The 21,270-nt window shown below is 40.9% G+C and overlaps 3 protein-coding genes across 4 annotated transcripts; 2 read left to right on the top strand and 1 right to left on the bottom strand.

Annotated features, from left to right (window-relative positions):
- The first annotated feature begins 2,052 nt into the window (after positions 1-2,052).
- LOC107304049 (protein NRT1/ PTR FAMILY 4.6-like) lies at positions 2,053-5,875 on the top strand. Of its 2 annotated transcripts, XM_015836302.2 has the most exons (5): positions 2,053-2,627; positions 2,804-3,032; positions 3,165-3,244; positions 4,210-4,334; positions 4,696-5,875. In XM_015836302.2, exons 2-5 carry the CDS (start codon positions 2,810-2,812, stop codon positions 5,483-5,485), a joined length of 1,218 nt encoding a protein of 405 aa, XP_015691788.1. In that variant the 5' UTR covers positions 2,053-2,627; positions 2,804-2,809; the 3' UTR covers positions 5,486-5,875. The 2 variants fall into 2 exon arrangements, with proteins under 2 accessions (XP_015691788.1, XP_015691787.1); XM_015836301.2 differs by having other exon boundaries at positions 2,804-3,244.
- Positions 5,876-6,218: 343 nt separating this feature from the next.
- Positions 6,219-10,752, top strand: LOC102710397 (protein NRT1/ PTR FAMILY 4.5-like). Its single transcript, XM_040523396.1, has 6 exons — positions 6,219-6,304; positions 7,603-7,735; positions 7,912-8,129; positions 8,931-9,371; positions 9,485-9,609; positions 9,716-10,752. The coding sequence occupies exons 2-6, from the start codon at positions 7,648-7,650 to the stop codon at positions 10,533-10,535; spliced, it is 1,692 nt and encodes a 563-aa protein (XP_040379330.1). The 5' UTR covers positions 6,219-6,304; positions 7,603-7,647; the 3' UTR covers positions 10,536-10,752.
- Positions 10,753-14,356: 3,604 nt separating this feature from the next.
- LOC102718081 (amino acid permease 3-like) lies at positions 14,357-16,305 on the bottom strand. Its single transcript, XM_040522964.1, has 4 exons — positions 15,819-16,305; positions 15,468-15,688; positions 15,219-15,367; positions 14,357-15,100 (listed from the first exon to the last, which is right to left on the bottom strand). The coding sequence occupies exons 1-4, from the start codon at positions 16,220-16,222 to the stop codon at positions 14,438-14,440; spliced, it is 1,437 nt and encodes a 478-aa protein (XP_040378898.1). The 5' UTR covers positions 16,223-16,305; the 3' UTR covers positions 14,357-14,437.
- Between the last annotated feature and the right edge of the window lie 4,965 nt (positions 16,306-21,270).

The raw sequence follows: 21,270 nt of genomic DNA, 5'->3' as shown, positions 1-21,270 counted from the left end.
TAGGATTATATTCCAATCTTCCACATGGCAAATGAGTAAAGTATTAATACACGTTGGGCAAATTGATACTACACGTATATGGCTGAAAGTTAAAGAACCTACAAAGTTCTTCCTTTATTACGCACCCATCTAATAAAAATCTGACGAAAATCTCATCTTCAGAAAAAAAAAATTCCTTCTGTCTCCTTCCGGTTGGACCAAAATATATCTTTCACTTATTTGGTGCGTGCAACGCAGCTACTGAAGGCAACGCCTAAAAGAATATATACTGAAGGCAACAACAGAAGTAAACGGAAACGACATCACAACTGACAAAGTATTAGATACAGACCATAGCTGCAACTGCAACCAGTGCAACATTGACCATCTCTACTTAAGTAAATTCTTTCCCGAAGATGTACAAGTAGGATGACAGGATCCTACTCTAAATTTTGACCCCACGGCACACAAACAAGTGGTAATTAAAGTTGTAGAGAAGCGATAGAAAATCACCTGCTGCACAGAATATTGAGTCCAGAAGATTTCGATCAGAATTCAGAAGCAGAACTCACACTTTATAGCCTCAAATTCAGAAAGAAATGAGTAAATTCGAGCAAGTTAGGTAAGCCCGCACACACTTATCTTCAGAAACTGACGGCTGGCGTTAGCTAGGCATGCAGGAGTGATATACTTGCATTTGTGACCATGTGGACTGAATCCTATTTTCTGATGGACTTTCATACATGATGCATTCTTGAGCTGAATCCTTTGTCCACAATATATTACTCCTGTTTCGCAGTTTTGATGGCGCTGCGCAGCTGTCCCAGCGGCGCAAACTTCAGCTTGGTGGCCTACTTCCATGGGACCTTGCATCTAGATATCGTCACCTCGTCGTCAGTGATCACCTATCTCGCCGGCGCCGTGTCATTCTTCGCTGCACTGATGAACATCCTCTCGACTGCACATATCAAGCCAACCGCTGCTATCTTTGTGTCTGGCCCCTTCCCAGTCATGGTAATTTCTCTTTCCCAGCTTGATTTAGAGAATTATAATTTCTTTCAATAGTTACTTGCATGTATGTCACTGGAAATGGCCAATTTTAGTTATTCCTTCTGTTTCGTATCGAAAGGTTTTCTCACCTAGATTCATCCACAGAGGAATACATATGTTATGTCTAATTTATTAGCATCTATAAAAATTTAAATAGGGCTATGAGATCTTACAATATTACAACAGGGAACATATAGAATATAAATTTTTAGTTGAGAATAATAAGTTACAGCATGCGAAAAGTTCAAATTAATCAAGTTTCACCGGTAAGGCTCTATTTATTAGTTGGCTAGCTAATCAATTCAAGTTAGAAATTTTGATTTGAATATTAAAGTTAGTATTTCAAATTCACACATAAAGCTAAACTCTATATTATTTGTTGAAAGTATCTTCTTTTTAAGTTTCAGTTGTGATTTTGATTCGTTAGTTAGCTACAGCTCACATTTATAGTTAATTGTTCTTTTAAGTACTACTGCCGCCTGCCTTTCTAAGTACTGCTACTCACTCTCCATTCTAAAATATAATTATTTTTAAAATAGTTACCAGTTAAATATTTTAAACTTTAACCATCGATAAAAAAACAAGAAGATAGTAAGAATGATGCTATTAGATTTATCATTAAACACTATGACATGCAACTTTGTTTTATAAATATTATTGGGTCAAACTAATCTCAAAACCACGTCAAAATTTAAAATTAATTATATTTACAAAGGATTAAAGTACCTCTAATTTTTGTATTTGATACCATTAAATTTGCATCTATGCATGACCAATTATCTTCAAAATTTATATAATGTTTAATTATTTTTTGTGGTTTATTTTATCTTAAAAATACATTAAACATAATTTATAATATCATGCATATGTATTTATTAAGATAATAAATAATTAAACATACGTTCCTCCGTCTCGATAAAATAAGGGTGGATAAGCGAACTGAGTATGGAGTATTGATTATCTACCACTCTTATACGTGTAATTAATCTTCGGACTCATATGTCATATAGACATGATAGCAAATAGTTGGGTCCTTCCGTCCCATCTCTTCATCTCCGTCAACTTCCGTGGAGATGGGAGGGAGTTTGGGCCGGTCGCCGGATTTCTCAGAGCTCTTGCCGGTCGCTGCCACCGAGCCTCATCTTCACCGCGACGTGGGCTGCCCTGCCCTGGGAGCCAACCTACCGTTGCCACCTCGGTCCAGATCTGCCTTCGCTGACCCGGAGGAATAGGATCAAGTGAGAGTGTAGCAGAAGGGCGATCGCTGGTGCTCACGAGAAGAGTTCGCCCTTCGCCGGAGGAGGAGCCAGTTGGGAGCGGCAGCGGCCACACCGTCATCGCCACATGGATGGGCAGGGAGATGGTCGAGTTTCGGGGCAATGGGAGGGAAGGTGGAGGAGGGCTCCCCGGAGGTGGAGCAGGTGGGAGCGGTCATGCCGCCACTACGGCTCGCTGGAGGAGGTGCAGGAGGAGAGTTCGTGCCACTGCAAGGAAGAGTTCGCCGGAGGGTGTGGATGAGGGGTAAGTGAGGACGAGACGGCGAGGATAAGGAAGACGGGAAAAGGCAGAATTGGGGGAAATTTCGTACTAGAACGGAGGTGAGTTTACGAATACGATGCGATGTTAGATTAGAGCATATTATTCTTGTCACTTTGGATTCGGTAATTCTGTTCCAATGATCAATCCATTCGAAGCTTTCAGGAAATTTAAGCTTCAAAGATGAGGAAGTAGAGGCAAAATGCTGAGTTATAACCATTTTGTGTTTGAAATGCAGGGCTATATGTTGCTACCATTGCAGGCACACCTGCCTTCATTACATCCTCCGATTTGTGAGATAAGCAAAGATCCAAGCAAATGCGAGCCAGCTCAAGTTTGGAGCTTAACATTGCTCTACTTGAGCTTGTTAGTGTTTGCCATTGGGGAGGGCTGCATGCGCGCTTGCGTACCGATCCTTGGTGAGGATCAGTTCGGCAATGATGGTCCACAGGAATCACATCTCAGGAGTAAATTCTTGAGCTGGCTCAACCTTGCAAACTCTCTTGGAGCACTTATTGGATTGGTATTCCTAGTGTGGATCGAGAATAATTTGGGTTGGGACATTGGCTTTATGCTGTGTGCCGTTACTGTTCTTGTAGGTCTGCTAATCACAGCCGGTGGACTGCCTTTCTATGGAATGCGCAAGCCCAACGGAAGTCCTCTAACTAGAATATTGCAGGTAAATATTCATATGCCACGATTATGTATGTCTATCAGTATAATTTGGTAGCATGATAATTATAATGAATTCATGTATGATCTCCTGCTTTATATTATCCATGCTTTTTTCTGGATAAAGATAGGTTGAGACCTCCCCCATTTCATTAACAAAATGAGAATAGAGTATCTGGCAAGACAATAGCAAGCAGACCTGCTACAGCACTACAGCAGATAAAGGAAAACACAATCAGCAGGAAAAAGAAAGAAAAAAAAACTGGCTCTCCTCCTACATAATGGAGTTTTCTCAGATACTACTAAAGACCACCAAGACACAGAAAACATCCAGTTTTTTTTTTTCGCATCAACATAACTGTCTTCCATCCTCCTGTACCTCCACTTTCAATTCTTCATTTCAGCCTCTTGATGTGAGGTCTACATCCATGACTGGAGCTATAGATCTCAGCAGCTACTTTCCTTAACATCATCATGCCCCACTGTAGCTTTGTTCTATCTTCCTCCGTTGTCTACAGAATAGACCACATTAGCAATTGTATCCAATGACACAAATTAGCAATTAGCTCAATTGGGTCATCTGACATTTTAATTTTAAAGCAAGCTTCATTTCTTGTTTTCCAAATCATCCATATTACTGCTGAATAAGAGAAGATTTCTTTGGTGGTTGGCTGAGTGGTATTCATGATTAATTATGTGGAAGTCAAATCTATACAAGAAGGATATTGTTATCCAAACACTATTGCTTGGTAGCATTACATTGCATTATTCTACCTTCAATGCTTATGTCTATAAAGTCACCATGCCTATATTTATAAATTTCAGACAGCAGATTAATTACACATCAACAAATAAAGAAATAGAACACTCCTTTCCGCTCATTAACCTAAAACAAAGTCGAATGTATCAAGATAAAACAAGAAAAACAGAAGATCATATGGTTCTCAAGGTGTATTGCTGATACCTCTCCAGGTTTTTGTCACTTCATCAAAGAAGAGGCATGCTGCCATTTTTGATGTTGTTGAGCTGCAAGAGATCAGCACATCAGATCATGTAGATGGTGACGGGGACAACAAATCTGACAGCAACAATATTTGGTAAGTTCTCTGATAATAAAAAATTCCCAGAAAACTTGCTTATAGCACACTGTTGCACATGTATTTCTTGTTAACTTTTAAATAAAATGAAGGGCGAACAATATAATTCTTAATCATAGCAATACCATAAAACAGATTTTTGGATAAATCCTGGGGGCTTGCTTGGCAAATGGGTTTGGGAAAAGATATTCCAACCATTATTTTCATCTTATTTAATCCTAGTCATCCACTCAATTCCATTTCTTGTAACTTTTCTTCCTATCTTAATTACATTGAATGACCTCCTTCGGTCATTCCGGCATACAAACAGGGCCTGAATGCATGATGGGAATAAATCAATGACAATTCGTCTTTTGTGCAGCACCACTCGAGTTGATCAGGGAACTGGGGTTATGACCCAGATGCTTCCAATCTTCATCAGCTGCGTACTCATCTACTTGCCTTTTACGTTGCTCATGACATTAACCATACAAGTTGGCAGCACGATGGACACAGGGATAGGAATGATCAAGATACCATCTGCCTCTCTCATCGCGATCCCAACAGCATTTCACATGCTGATGCAACCATGCTACAGGCAAATCTTGACACCGCTGCTGAGATTCACAGGCCACACCAATGGTATTGCCCCTCTGCAGCACATTGGTGTTGGCTCTGCATTTGGGGCAGTGGCAGCGTGCATTGCCACGTTGGTGGAGGCAAAGAGGCTGATGGTGGTGGAGCAGAAAGGGCTAACGTTAGCAGCAGCCGGCGTCCCGATGTCCATCTTCTGGCTGGTGATGCAGTTCTTCCTCCTAAGCATCATGGATATAGCATGTATTGGTGGTCTGGTTGAGTTCATAAAGAGCGAGGCACCTGATCCAAAAGCAAAACATATCGCACAAGCAGTGCAGTCTCTTCTTGTTGGAATAGCAACCTGGTCAGGATGTGCCTTTGTCCAGTTCGTCAATAGAGTGACAAGGCACGGAGACAACGGAAGAGGATGGTTAGATGGAACAAACTTCAACAGGACACACCTTGATCGCTTCTTCTTTTTATTGGCAACCCTCGAGCTTGTGGCATTTATCAATTATGCATTCTGGGCAAGGAGATATGCCAACAAGAAAGGAGTCAGTACCATTAGATTAGATAGCAATAATTTGGGAGCTTAAATATCCAAACAGTATGCAATAGATAGGTGAGAGAAAACAAAGACTTGTGATTAAATTTCTCCTAGAATCTCCATTGGTTTATGGCGGCTTGACAGAACTTGCAATCAATACAGAGTAGCACACAGTTTTTCTATCTGTCGCTATCTTGACAGGCAGAAAATAACTTTCCAATCGTGCCTTTGAATCCAGTAACTTACATTGAAAGTAGATGTGTAAACTGTCTTAGGAAGAACATCAATATCCAGTGTACCAGAAGTTATATACTGATGACTGACACGTCTTGTAGAAATAGTATAGCTTACGGTTATTTAAGAATGAGAGTATGTGCTGTATTGAGTATTGACATAAAACGCATCATTTCTGCCTGGCTTTCAAGCTTCAGTTAGCTCATGTCATAAGCAAATGCAATTTTATACTAAGAACTGTATTTGTTTCTTTCAAATTAAAACCAAGTACTGTTGAAACCAAGTTCCGCTTGATAAAATTTAATTGCTTCTGAAACCATTTGCAAACGGACAAGCAAATCATTGTTTAGTATGGTTAATTGTGATGATTGAATTTCAAACCTTTTCTTTTTACTACTTGGTGCATTTTAAACAAGTTATATAATTGTGTTGGTCAATGATTAAACTTAATAGTTAGCAAATATGTTTTATTTTTTTCATAAAAAATTTTATAGCTTTAGGTTTCAGTTTTCCAATGTATACTTTTCATATGTGTATCAGGACTGAGTTGACGTCATCTCCATGAAGCGCTTTGTAGAGGCTTACAAACACAACTAGGTTTTTTCCATGATGGTTAATATGTGGGAAATCAATTGTAAGTTACCATCTCCATTTCATAATGTAAAACTTTTTAGCATTATCTAGATTTATATGGATGCTAATGAATCTAGACATATATACAAACAATATACATTGATCTATAGATAAATCTAGACATAACTAAATGTCTTACCATATGAAATAGGGGAGTACAAAACTTACTTTTGGAGTGATAATCAAGAGACTCTTAAATCACTAAAAGTTTAACCTAATTGGTAGAGTTTATTATGTTTCTTATGCATAAGAATTTCTTACTCATAATTTGAACATCAATGCTTATCTTATCTTAAAACTTCTGCTCAAACAACTATTAAATTAAGAGCTTAGTTCCAAAATATCATCCACAATTGTTGACTTCTAATACTCCATGAATCTTTATATATATACTATCTAAATATCCGTACTTTGCTAGGAAGAAATATGAATCATACACGAGTTATTATTGTTTGAAACTTGTTTTTTAAAAATAAAAATAGAGTCAATACATATTTTAAAATATTTTATACATAAAGGAATAGTTATTAAGGCTATATATATATATATATATATATATATATATATATATATATATATATATATATATAGTTAGTGGATAATCGATTCGTTGCGGCCACCACTATCTTATTTTATATTTTATAGTAGTATAGAGTATAGATCTGTACGTCAGTTTCGATGGAGGCCAGTGATAGATTGCTTCCCTGCTTCGAAAAAAAACTCGGTGCTTAGCCGCCATAATTTGACCAGCTGGGAATAGGAACTCTCAATTTGAAAGTCAACGTTGGACTGTTAGTAGCTGATACGGTTTGTTCTCGCCATCTGCAAATTGCAATAGCGACAGCATATATACTAGTCAGGACTCCCTTTAGGAAAAACTATAGGTTTTTAGTTTCTATGTTTATTTTTTCTTTATAAATATTACCAATAGCATATCAGTTAGTACCAACCGAGTATTAGTTGTGTCACCCGAATACTAGTTGAATACTAGTTGATACCAACTAAATATCTTCTGATACCCCATAGATATCTGTTCGTACGAACGCAATATCAAAACTGGTAATACCAGTGAAGTATCAGGTATTACCAGTGAAGCATCATGTTTGTTAACTCGTAGAAATCATTCCGTTTCACAACGAGATACCATATAATAATAGCAGCTTCTTTTTTATTTGATTTCGTTGTTTTGACATCTGCAAATTTGACTTATCCATCTATGATTAATACACATGGGCCCTGACTTCGACTACCCATATGTGATTTATACCCCCTCGACGCTGCAATGGATGCAATGGGTAGGCACTAATCAAGAGGGAGAGACTTGCAAACGCATCAGCAAAAACCATGGCAGTCGGAGGCTTTGTGGACTGGAGGGGAAATCCAATCAACAGAAAGGTGCATGGAGGGGTCAGAGCAGCATGGTTTGTATACTGTAAGTGATTGCCTGTTGAATTGCTTTATCTATGTTTCCTGAATTACTATGTAATTATGCCTAGTTAGTAGTATCATGTCAGACATGTCAGGCATGCGACGATTTACTGTTTCCATCTCAAGCTTATTTTTCTTATTTTAAATCACTGAAGCATGTTATACATGTTTCTCTTGCAGTTCTGACTGTGGTAACAAGCATAGTCAATGTCCCAAACATGCTGAATATGGTTACCTATCTCCATGGAACAATGCATATGGGAGTCTCAAGCTCCTCCACTACGGTCACTAACGTTCTTGGCGCCACATCTGGGTTTGCTCTGTTAGGAGCTTTCCTCTCAGACTCTTACATAACTCGAGCTAGAACAATACTCCTCTTTGGTCCATTGGAATTTCTGGTAATTTGCTTCTTGCCTCTTGGTCTATTCAACTATCTGCATAAAGCATAATATGATCAAAAGAAACTAATATATTTTTTATTTTCTGTTGCTAATTATTGAGCAAAAATCTACCAATAACAGAGAAGTTAGCAATGTTTCTGGCAATTTTGTCAATGAAAGAACTAAACAAAAATCATCAAGATTGCACTAATAAACACTGAAAACTGCTTTACTCCTTGCATAATCCAGTCTCATCAAGATTTGAAGAGATCTGCTAAAAATGTGCTGTGCCCAAGCTGAAGTTCCTGGAATAATTCTACAAAGCTCACATGCATTTGGAATATGTGCAAAAAGTTTAGGTTTATACAATTTCAAGAGTAACAAACAAGAATCACATACCTGAGAAAAGCAGCGATCTGGTCTTTTTTAAAGATTTTTAAACAACTGTGGATATTTAAAACTCTGGCTTTTAAACTTGCAAAATCTTACTTGATTCAGTTACAGAAGGATTTTCTCCCATCTCAGGTGTAAAAGGTCTATCATCAGGAGCTTTTCCTTTGTTGGACTATTCATTCCGAGAGAATATAATTATATCCTGTTTAGGCTGCACATTCTTTTAACCATCGTCTTTTCACTTATGCTTACGCTTATAAGCTAACATTTGAATTTTTAACTATAAATTTAGAGTTTATCTTAAGAGGGTTTTTCACCGAAGTTTATTTTTCAGCCTAGACTTTAAGATCACTAAGAATAAGTATATAGAAGTTTTCTTCACAAATTATTTTCCATTTACAAAATTACCTTCAATCATGTATGCAGGGGTACGGCCTGCTCGCGCTGCAAGCACACCTTCCCTCGCTCCGTCCACCGCCCTGCGACGCCGAAGCGGAGGCAAGCAGCTGCGAAGAGATCCATGGCAGGAACGCCGTCCTGCTGTACGCAGCCCTGTACGTAGGCGCCTTCGGCGATGGCTTCATGCGCGCCTGCATGCCGCCGCTGGGAGCAGACCAGTTCGACCGCGGGGACCCCTCCGAGTCCCGGCAGCAGTCGAGCTTCTTCAACTGGTACACCTTCGGGATCTCCTTGGGGGGTTCCGTTGGGCTGGTCCTCGTAGTCTGGCTCGAGAACAGCGAAGGGTGGGACATTGGGTTTGGGGCGTGCGCGCTCCTGATTTTGCTTGGGCTGCTCGTGGTTGCGGCTGGTCTCCCTCTGTACCGCAACCATGTACCGGAAGGGAGCCCGCTGACTCGCATACTGCAGGTTGTTGTTCTTCCCTTTTCTTGAGTCCAAATATGATGGTAACATTAGTTCTCGGGAGAAGGATTCTTGTTCATTTTAGTTGACTGCGATCTTATCTTATCTGTATGTCCCAGGTTCTTGTGGTTGCATTCAAGAACAGGAAGCTTCAGCATCCTGAGAAGCTGGAAGAAGCGCGGGAAGGAAGCGTCACTGAACAAGTCTTAACTGAGGCACCTTCTCAAACAAGTAGTAGTCTCAAGTATGTTTCAGCAAAATACAGAGTAGACACTATTGAGCATTTCAGCATGAACCTCTTAGTAGAGTTGAATACTAAAAAAATCTTATCTTTGGGTGCATCTTGCCAGATTCCTCGACAAAGCTTGCATCAATGGAGGCAGAGATGGGGCCTGGTCAGTCTGCAGCAGGAAGAAGGTGGAGGAGACGAAGGCCGTGCTCCGCGTGCTCCCCGTCTTCATCAGCTCCCTGATCGGCTACATGTCGAACCCCCTCCTCTTCACCTTCACCGTACAGCAGGGCGGCATGATGAACACCCGGCTGGGCAAGATCCACGTGTCGCCGGCGACGCTCTTCATCATCCCGAGCGCGTTCCAGATGGCGCTGCTCCCGGTCTACGATCGCTTCCTCGTGCCGCTCCTGCGGCGGCGCACGGGATACGCCAGCGGCGTCACCCACCTGCAGCGCGTCGGCGCCGGGTTCGCCGCCGTGGTCCTGGCCTCGGCCATCGCGGCCATCGTCGAGAGGAAGAGGAAGGCCGACCCGGAGCAGATGTCGCTGTTCTGGCTGGCGCCGCAGTTCTTCCTGCTCGGCGTCTCCGACGTGACGTCGTTCCCGGGGCTCCTCGAGCTCTTCAGCAGCGAGGCGCCCCGCGGCATGAAGTCCATCGCGTCGGCGCTCTTCTGGTGCGAGCTCGGCCTCTCGTCGTGGCTGGCCACGCTGCTGGTGCAGGTGGTGAACAGGGCCACGAGGCGGCGGGGCGGCGGCGGCCGCGGCGGGTGGCTCGAGGGCGCCACCCTCAACAGCAGCCGCCTCGACCTCTTCTACTGGGTCGTCGCCGCCGTCGGCTTGCTCGGCTTCCTCAACTACCTCTTCTGGGCGAGCAGGTACAAATACCGGCAAGATCCACGGCTCGTTGATGAGCCATCGGCGGATCAGGATTCACCTTGAAAATCACGGCGGCAGCCGTGGCATGGACTAGTCAAGTTTGGGGTTTGGATCCTCTGCCATTCTATACTAAGGTTTGCATCGTTGTGATGTCGCGTAGTGATAATTTGTCGGACTTCCATCCATTACTCCTAGTAATGTGTACATGCTATAGCTCTAGTGTGTATTTTGTGTTGTATGCATAAGGAAAGTCATGTAGTAGTGATACCTGATTTTGAAACAGTGGTGTATCTGTGGGGAGTTTTGCTTAACATAGTCGGCAAAGACAAGTTTTACTCCCTTTTGAGAAAATATTTAGAAGTGTCAAATTTAAGCGTAAAATTTTGATAGCGTAAATTTAAGTCTAAAATTTTGATAGCGTGTAACATGTGTAGCATGCTAAGGAAAAGTTAGGTAGCTATAACAGATTTAGCTCGAATACGCATCGTTGTAGTTGTTGAGAGCTTAATATTTAGAAGTATTAAATTTCAATATAAAAATTTGGTATTCTTAGATATTTAATATCTCAGTGCATCTAGTTTTTATACTATAAATATAATAATTTCAGATATTATGTAAAACAGTAAAAGGATGGTAAAATATCACGGCAATAAAATGATTTCTCTTTACACAAAACTTGCCAACGATGGCACGCAATCTAGCTGCAACTACGGCCTTGCCGGATGCCCCTCTTCTCGCGACCGGCGGCATCGTCAAAATCGAGCATGTGATCGCCAAATATGTGGCTCCTTCCCGCTTGGCTTGAAAGCGCATCCTGGTGCAGCAAGTCGAGCTCAAATCATCTTAAAAAACATAGCGAAAATTTAACTCAAATCTTAATTTAGCCAGTTATATAAAAAGACTTTATCTTTAAATTGAAGTGTACTCCAATAAACTTTTCATTTTCACTCTCCAAATTCTACGGTTAGAGCATCTAGACTACCTATTTGACTTGTCATACCAAATTTAGCAATTATATTAAAAAATTATTCAATAAACATGTTATTTAAATGACTAAACGTGCATCCTTAATACCTAAATCTAACAAATCATCCTCCCAAACAACATGATTGTTATTCGTAGATACCACATGGCTCTAGGTTGGACTGTCTGTGCAGAACATGAACAAAATTTTTGTTGTCATTGTGTGATTCTGGATGTAGCTCTTGCTATTCTGGTGCTAGTGGTAGTCGAGAGAATTATTGACAATGGGTTTGCAATATTGTGATTATCATTGCAATAATCGGCCATACCGACATGGCACGATAGCGATAAACCACAGTCTGATTTGATAAATATTGTGAGAATTCAAAAATTTTGAAACAATTTAGAAGAAAAATCTAAAAAAATCATGATGATATATTACGATAATTGTGACATATATCATGATAATCACAACATATCGTGTGGTTTACATATAAAAACCGTGATTACTGATATTGCAAAAATCGCTAAGATTATCGTCTCCGAAACGTGATTATCATTTCCACTATAACTGTAGTGATAATCACCCCTACCACAAATTTGATCCCAAAACCACAACAGTTTTATTTATAAAATTTGAATTCAAATTGTGTCGTTTTTACGTGATTATCGCTGACAATCGTGGCATCGCTAGCGCTTGGTTTTGACCAGTGAAATGATAAATGATAAGTGAAACCCTGGTTACCTCTGGCTGTTCCACCACCGCATCACAGAGATATAGAGAGGTGGTGTGTGGGAACGATGCCATGCCATGGACGTTCATGGCTCTCCTACATCTCCTGGAATTTTGGATAGATTTGCTTTCATCCAGTAGGTAGGCCTGGGCACAAAAAGATCGACACCGAGAGACCGAACCGAATAGATTGAGACCGAGACCGAGAAATTCGGTCCCAGTCTCAGGTGGAGGAGGTGAAAGACCAAAAAATTCGGTCCGGTCTTCGGGTACCGGTCTCGGGAACCCGAAATACCTGAACAGACCGAATTTCGTTGCCTCCCCTCCGTCGCCTCCTCCCGCCCGCCTCCCCGCCTCCTCCTGCCGGCCTCCGGGTAACCGAAATTTCGGGCACTTCGGTCAGGACTGAGACCAAACAAGACCGAGACCGAATTTCTCGGTCTTGCGTTTTTTTCAAGACCAATTGGGCTCGAGTTTTAAAAGACCGAATTTTCTCTAGAGACTGAACACCGAGACCGAGATCGAACCGAAGATCGAATGTCCAGGCCTACCAGTAGGTAGCCTGGTATATGATTATGATCCCAATACCAAATCTTGGCTCTTCATTCTACCCGGTAAGACAGTGGGCATGATGCAGTACCTCCAGGCATATATTTGCCCATGAGATGGTACCGACAGTGTTAACGGTGGTAGAAGGATAATTGTATTTTCGTGTAGTCCCCACGTGTCGAGGAGAATCGTAGTCCCCACGGGCCGAGGCGTTGTCACGATGGATGGACGGATTTGTTTCCATGTAGTGGGGCATTTAATTTTTTGACACTCTTAGAATAAGATGATAACAAATTTGTTACCCGTTTCATATAACATATGCGACCTCATATGTCTATAACACGTGGGTTTGATAACAAATCTATTATGATAAAATATAAAAGTGATAAAAAGTTAATTATTTGGACACTCCGGACGGAAGTAAATCTCAATTTTGGATGTTTGGATTGAGCCATCGAGACGATCAGACGAGGTGGGACAAACGATGGGCTGGGCCTCCTCATCAGTCGTCACCTCGTGCTATATTCGGCCTTCAGTTTGGCATCAACGCGCTCCGAAGTTTGAAAACGAGTCGAGACGAACAGTGTCATCCGCAAAGACTGAAGTATTGAACGAGTTGCTAGCATCTTTACTGTTCCCATTTGTGAATTCTAGGAGTAGATAACTTCCCTCCGTCCCAAAATAAGTTTATTTTTTAATTTGTTGGATATAATTTTTGACTATTTATCTTATTTAAATTTTTTATTTTTATTGTTATTGTTATTATATAATAAAACATGAATATTGACTAATTTTTGAGTTTTTTATAAGTTCTCTAAATAAGACGGATGGTCAAACGTTTGACACATAAATCAAAAAATAAAATCTTTTTGGAACGGATGCAGCCATAGGTAGAAAACTATTACAACCTTGTTCTTTATCCTGGTTAAATAACCCAGATTCTCTTGTTTTCACACACACAATTTTCAAACGTTGTATTTTTTGCGAAAATTTTATATAAAAAAGTTGATTTAAAAAATCATAACCATCGAAGAACACGGGCTACCTCTGTCTCAGGATACCTCTGTTGTAATCTCAAGATATTTCCATAGTTGTACTTCATATCTTTCATGTTATCGTATCCTTATTAATATGAGAAAATCAAACTATCTTATAACTTATTATAAGTTAAAACAGAGGTAATAAGTAATATTCTACAGAAGTATTTTAATAGTATTCCATTTCTACTCCCTACAGTAACACCGGTGGCTAGCCCGGTTAATTATTTATGGATAATTATTTGGACGAATGACAGTTGTACGATCATATTTGTGATGTTTCATATTACGATAGTATATACGGAGTATTTATTTTTTTAGTTTTCTATAAATTTTCATTTTACAATACAATGATAGAAGTATTTTCAATAGTATTCCATTTCTACTCCCTACAGTAACACCGGTGGCTAGCCCGTCTCACTTTAACCGTAAATTATTTATGGATAATTATAATACGATGGACAAACGGCAGTTGTACGATCATATTTGTGAGGTTTCATATTACGATAGTATATACGAAGTATGTTTTTAGTTTTCTATAAATTTTCAGTAAAAAGAAACTCTTGTACTGTAGGAGTTAAATGCTTAAAGTTTACGCTTGAATAGTGCTAGTGTCAATTATTTCAAAAGGGGAGTACAGGATTTGCTCCAAGTTAGCGCTCGCGTTCAATTTGAATGAACCATCAGCACGTCCAGCAGAGCGGGTTGTGCGCCTTGAACGCCTCCACGACGCCGGCGATGGAGCCGGCCGAGGCGGCGACGGACACGACGAGGCACCCGGCGCTGAGCGCCTGGAGCGACACCCACTGCGCGCTCCCCCGCGGCACCCGGCGCTGCGCGATGAACATCTCGACGGGGAAGTAGACGGTGAGCGGCCAGAACGAGGCCGCCCCGATGAGCCCCACCATGGAGCCGAAGAACGGCAGCAGCGTGGACGCCGCGGTGGTCACGCACACGAACGCCGTCCGCCACACCAGCCGGAACGGGCTCACCGTGAGCGACAGGGAGCCCACGCGCACCACCCGCTTCCGGCCGAGCGCCGTGCTCCCCGGCCACGCGGCGGCGGCGGCGCGCCGGTCGAGGAAGGCGAAGACCGGCTGCGCCACCACCTGGTACGTGCCGACGAGGTGCACCACGACGCCGGCGTTGGCCAGGTCGAGCAGCCAGAAGGGCTCGAAGAACCCGAAGCCCGTGAGGAGGTTGTCCGGCGACTCGCTGCCGAACGCCGCGTACCCCACGCACCCGCACATCAGGTAGACCACTGTCGTCGTGGCCACGCTCACCGCCACCGCCTTCCTCATCACCTTCGTCTCCGTCGACGGCGGCGGCACCGCCTTCACCGTGTCCTAATGGAACATGGCGAAACAGAAAATACACGTGCAGACAGTAAGCAAAACCCAAGAAGGCAAGAAGCATCGCAAGATCAAACAGGCGAGTGATCCGGATGGGTGGCGATCGACTTGCCTGGATCTCGAGGAGGATGAACGAGAAGCCGTATGCAAAAGCGATGTTCCCGAAGGCCTGGAAGCTACGCCAAACCTTCTGCATCGAGGTGACGCCGGCGCCGGCGCCGACGAAGACGCCCGTGAGGGTGCCCCTGACTTCCCCGTTCGCTGCAGCCCGATCTCACAAATACGTAAGCACTTCAAATCTTCCACAAAATTCTGGCGCGCCCTTCACGCGCTTCTTCAGACGAGTCCTCGCTTGGCTTACCTACGATCTGCGCGACGCCGAGGGCGATGCCAATGGCGGAGTAGGACAGCGACATGATGGAGGCGAGGGTGGAGAGCCACGACATGTCGTGGATGTCGGGGATCTGCGAGAACACGACCTGCAACCCGCCGTAGATGAGCATGTACGGCCGGCTCGAGCCGCCGCACGCCTCCCTCTGGTCGTGCCCTCTCACGTGGAAGCACCCCGCCCTCCTGACCGCCCTGCTCGCCGCCGCCGCCGCGCGCACAAAAGCAAAAACAAGAAGCAGAAGAGAGCGTAAAGATTCACACACGGCGGAGCGCACGGGCGGGCGCGGCGGGAGGGGAGAAGGGCTCGATCGGTTTACTATACAGCATGCTGACGGAGGAGGCGATGGTGATGCCGACGCAGACGCCGAAGAAGTTGGCGAACTGCAGCACGCCGCAGAGCCTCACCTTGAACCCGCCGAGGCTGGCGCGGACGGCGTCCATGTAGGTCCGGTTGCGCGGGCCGGTGGCCGGGTCGCCGGACCGGTAGCACTCGACGAGGAGCACGGAGCAGCAGTAGATGACGGCGCCGAACAGCACCATCACGGCGGGGCCGCCCACCCACCCCAGCTGCGCCACCCCCCACGCCAACGACAGCACCCCGGACCCGATCACCGCCGTGATGATGTGCGCGCTCGCCGTCCACATGGTCCCCGTGCGCCGCGGCTGCCCGTCCTCGCCGCCTCCCACCTTGAGCACCTGATCCATCTCTGGCGGCGGCGGTGGCATGCACTTCGCCGCCGGCGCCGGAGATCGAGGAAATGAGACCAGGTGGATTAACTTCAAAGCGTGGCCAAGCCTGGGGATTTAAGAGAGTGGAGATTTGAAGGCTGAATGAGATTGGTCCTAGGTGGAAGCATTTATGGAGCAATAATAACCAGCCATATTGCCATACTTGGAATCTTGGACAGTGGATGATCATCCACGATTAAGGTGAAACAAGGGGTCATCATTTCGATCTTTAAATAAAAAAAATTCAAATGAAATATTTACAAACTTGCAAATAAAAAATAATTTATGAGTAAAATTTTTATATATATGTGTTCGTGGCGATTTAAAAGTCAATGCTGAAAAATATACTATGATAAAAAAACTATAAAATTAACTTTAAAATTAAGGCTGAAATTTAAATTTTGGCATAAGATCGTAAGGGAAAGTGAAAAAAATAGGGTGTAAATAAGTCACCAGACTTGACTGATATTGACATTATAAGAGTAAAACAGTGTGTGAGGAGACAAACCGATACATGTACCACTCATCTTTATCAGCAACTACCCTAGTATTCTTTTTCCTCGCATATATGCATCTATACCTCCATAATTCACACAAAAAAAGGGTAGTTTGATTTTATCGGTTTTCTTAATCCTAGTGTCAGGTGTTTTTTTAAGAGAATGGAATTGATTCAAGGCTTCAGCGTGAAGCTTCTAGCCATAACTTATTACAAAAGATCAGCATTCAAGTTGTACAATCGTATATTACCTACATATATAAGTTTTAGTGGAGAGTCGTCGAAAAGTAAAAACAGCATCATTCACACGCGCTATAGCTCAAGCTAAAAATTCATGTTACTCCATTTATGAGAAGCACCTCACATAACCAGAAAAGGAAGTTTGACATCAATTATATATAGTTTAATGTCCTATCACTTCTGAAGTCGATCAAATACTCCCTCTACTTAAATATATAACGATGGTCGCTTTGAATATGACGTTGAACAATCCATTTTATCAGAAATTTAGTGTAAATATAAAAGAAATAAGTCACGCTGAAAGTATACAATAATAAAACTAGCCACGTACAACAAAATCAATAATATCCATATTATTTTTAAAATAAGACAAAGGATAATCGCTATATTTAAAAGTCTATAGCGTCGTACCTTTGAAAACAGAGATGGTGTACGTTTTCGTCGAAAGAAAAGTTGGACTGTTGTCCACTAGCCAGCACAGCCATATATTACTATAATTAATACTGGAGCAATAAAACGAGCTAGCGATAAAGCACGCCGAGTATTAGAGGTCAAACCAACACTTTTGCTCCTGACCTTTCTTTCAAAAAGGAAAAACTTTTGCTCCCAACCACTGAAACTCATGAGTATATATATTAAACAAAACAACAACAGCATGCAATATCGATCATTAAGTAATGTATATGATATATTTACCGACAAAAGTGGGGCATCTTACAAAGGCTGAAAAATGACACAGGCGCACAGCGTATAGCAACTTTGAAAATTACAACATGAATGTTATGGGGATCAAGAAGAGTAAAACAAATGGAGAATTGATGTAACTGGTGAAGATCAGGAAATATGTGGAAAAGTTAAATAAGCGGTGGCTGTAATAGTTTGAGTTGAATTAATGGTATAGGTAAATAAATTGCTATACTCTAAACCAAAATTTGAATGCTATATGTTATAAAATATTTGGAGTGATCTCATCCATACAGGAGGGTACCCGAAGGAGAGCATGATTCACGAGTATATTTCTCTAATAAGCGTCTCTCTGGAATAAGTACGATGTTTCTCAAATGCCATACTTCACGGTTCACACAGTATCCCCTATATATATTGAATTGATGATGAACGAGAAGATTGACATATTCCTTTTCCTCTGTCATACTTTTTCATCTAAACACGTACAACATACAGGGGGATTTTAAATTGGATATTATTTGTATATCCATTTAAACTAGTATACTCAATTTAAAACATCTAGTAAAAAGGCTCATAGAATTGAAGTAACTATAGATACAGAGAAAAAATCTACTTAACTGCGTGGACTGCTAGGGTTGGTTCGCTTAACCCCTGAAATATAAAACTTGTTATTCAACCCCATAGATCAAATCGGTTCAAATAATCCCCTAGAATGGTTTATATTGGACCTGTGAATAATAATGTGGCAATGAAGTGTGCTAATTATTTTTGAAATAAGCAGAAAGGTTTGGAAAGTAAGCACATTAATGATAATATACAATTCTTGGGCTAGTCGATCAATGAAAATAATGCATCGATTGGATAGATTCGGGCCAAATTAACTAATGTACGTATATGTCACAAAGCAATACCACTTGCCTGAAGAACTGATATCATATCATCGTCCACATGGACAAAACCACTTACAAAATCATTTTAGATGGTTGTTTGATCTGGTTTGAATACTTCATGATATATAATTTCGGTTTCATACTTCAGGGTTTAGATCAACCCCTATAATTCAGGGGTTTATGTATACTTTTTTCTATATAAAAATAGGAGTAAGCTAGCCTCCGTATCATCAAAAATAACTATATTATGGAAGAGTAAAAACAATTAACCGGTGAAGGAAATTCACAAGTAAAATTTAGTAATCATTATATTATTTTGTAAGAAAAGTTGTTTCACGTCATATGGCAAGTAACTCTAAGATATGAAAAATAGCTATTCATGTTATTAGAAGTAACAATACTGGTAGAAGGAAAAGGAGAAGTAACTCTAAAAAATATAAGTAACTTGTTATAATATTAGAAGTTACGAGTCTGCTAGAAAAAATAGAAACAATAATAAATTTAAATAATTTATGGATGTGGTAAAACTTCAGGCAAGAAACATAACCCTTGGGATTAAAGAGATGGATATTGATTTGATAATTTTACGGTGCGGTTTGTTCTGTTTTGTTGTGTTTACTTATGTCGTTTTACATGAGTTGGCATAGACTTAAGGGAAATGATATCTTTTTCTGATGTAACATACATAATACTTAGATGTAATCATATGTACTTGTTACTTGAAAAACTAATATTTTGATGCAAGATATCGATGTGACCAGCTTTGCATTGCATGCACAAAAAACACACGTGGCCACACAGCGGAAGCGATACATGCACGCTGCTTTATTATATGTTGGAACGGTCCCGTTTTATATTATATTGATATTTTAATAATATTTATATTTATCTATATATTAATATATATCTTTTACATATGTCTCGATTTATTAGTATTTATATAAATTTAGAAACAATCAAAACATATTATAATATGTATAAATGCAGCGTGTAGTTATAACCGAAAAATAATTTATGAATACAATTTTTATATACGTATTCTTAGTGATATAAAAGCCAATTCTAGAATATAAAATTTGATGAAAAAACTTCAAAATTATTTAAATTTTGGTTTAAAAACATAATTAGAAGTAAAAAAAATGAGGGTGCCAGTATCGTACGAAAATTAAACTAGTCAAAGGGAGCACCGGGTATAGAAGGGTTAGTACGAGAACCACACAGAGAAAGCTTGAAAAAACAAAATGGAGTGCAAATCAAATACTATATTGTTACTTCTATATAGAACAAACAGAGCGTATTATATGATCCTGTAAATTCCGTGCCTTCAACTTACTCACATAACTACTCTTTATATTCCTACACAGATTACTCAATTCTTTACTGTTATTTAAACTTTGAGCGCTAATAGTAATTTGGAAAGTGTTGGCTTCTAAGAGCGTCCCCAACAGCTTATCTAAATTTAGTCATTTATATCTTTATTTGGATGATCATCTAAAACACTTTCATCCTTCATATCCCTTTGTACTCTAGCAGATCATCTATATATGGTATCATTTATATCTATTTGGAGGATTGGAGAGAGAACATCTAAATATAGAGTTTCTCTCTCCTAATATGGATGACATCCAAAAATAGATGATAAGATAGATGATCTGCTGGAGCTCAACTTTTACTCTTCATCCTCTATTTCTAGGATGGGATGGATGAGCTGTTGGGATGCTCTAATAAACGAAATCTCAGTGCTTATATTTAACATATAATACACTTCAAAAATATTGAACGTTTATTTTTTAAAAAAAACATGACAGTCAAGTTTAATACGAATAGTGGCTGTTATCATCTATAATTCAACCAATGGAGCCAGGGGACAAACTGACAATCCAACCTGAATCCAACCCAACCAAAATAAGACAGTGGCAAAAATATCTACCAATCCAATCCATGAAATTCTCTTGGCTAACCAAACGCCAACCCAATCCACGGTGCACCTCAAACCAAATTCAGTCCAATCCATGGTTGTACCCATTTCCCAACCCTAAGCCAATCCATGGACAAAGTTCAACCCTTGTCACACCTAGCACCCATGGTTTGTCGGTGAGGAGCTCGATCCATGAGTCTATTCTGCATGCGAAGCTCGTGGTGATGACGATTTTTTAGGTTGTTCTTGCATCCTCTATCTCTCGATTAGTTCAATTAGTCACTACAACTTCTTAGGAGCCAATCGATCAGTTGAATCGATAGAGAATTGCTGACATTTTTTTTTGAAACAATTTCCACGCAACCAAACTAAATCCATTTGATCCATTTCCACCCACTCTATTAGCGCACTCTTAGATTTAGTGAGTACATATAGGCTGCGTTTGCAAGTGCTAGCAGAGTAAAACTTTTACATCGTTTTCCGTGCATGCGTTTTTCCTAAACAGTTAAACGAGATATTTTTTATAAAAAAATATATGAAAGTTGTTTAAAAAATCAGATTAATCCAATTTTCAAGTTTGCAAAAGTTAATATTCAATTAATCATATATTAATAACTTTTCTCGTTTTACGTGCTTTGATTTGACTAGTGGCCGCTACATAATCATATACTAATGATTTTTCTCATTCCACGTGCTTTCATTTAACTAGCGGTCCCTGCCAACCTCGAACTCGGCCATAACCTGGCACAACTCTCCGACCAAAATTCCCCTATTTGAAACTGGCCACGAAACTAAACCACCCAAAACCTTCACG

This window comes from Oryza brachyantha, chromosome 4 (genome assembly GCF_000231095.2).
Source record: "Oryza brachyantha chromosome 4, ObraRS2, whole genome shotgun sequence".
Lineage (NCBI taxonomy): Eukaryota > Viridiplantae > Streptophyta > Magnoliopsida > Poales > Poaceae > Oryza > Oryza brachyantha.
Note: the sequence above shows the minus strand (reverse complement) of the source record. Positions and strands in the feature narration are given on the sequence as shown.

Bases quoted from the DNA above. Each gene is read 5' to 3' on its own strand.
- LOC107304049 (XM_015836301.2), top strand. From the start codon at position 2,810: ATGTTGCTACCATTGCAGGCACACCTGCCTTCATTACATCCTCCGATT. The intron at 3,245-4,209 runs GTAAATATTCAT...ATACCTCTCCAG, and splicing joins CTCTAACTAGAATATTGCAG to GTTTTTGTCACTTCATCAAA. The intron at 4,335-4,695 runs GTAAGTTCTCTG...TCTTTTGTGCAG, and splicing joins TCTGACAGCAACAATATTTG to CACCACTCGAGTTGATCAGG.
- LOC102710397 (XM_040523396.1), top strand. From the start codon at position 7,648: ATGGCAGTCGGAGGCTTTGTGGACTGGAGGGGAAATCCAATCAACAGA. The intron at 9,372-9,484 runs GTTGTTGTTCTT...TGTATGTCCCAG, and splicing joins CGCTGACTCGCATACTGCAG to GTTCTTGTGGTTGCATTCAA. The intron at 9,610-9,715 runs GTATGTTTCAGC...GCATCTTGCCAG, and splicing joins CAAACAAGTAGTAGTCTCAA to ATTCCTCGACAAAGCTTGCA.
- LOC102718081 (XM_040522964.1), bottom strand. From the start codon at position 16,222: ATGCCACCGCCGCCGCCAGAGATGGATCAGGTGCTCAAGGTGGGAGGC. The intron at 15,368-15,467 runs GTAAGCCAAGCG...ATCGGGCTGCAG, and splicing joins CGGCGTCGCGCAGATCGTAG to CGAACGGGGAAGTCAGGGGC. The intron at 15,101-15,218 runs GCAAGTCGATCG...ATGTTCCATTAG, and splicing joins TCATCCTCCTCGAGATCCAG to GACACGGTGAAGGCGGTGCC.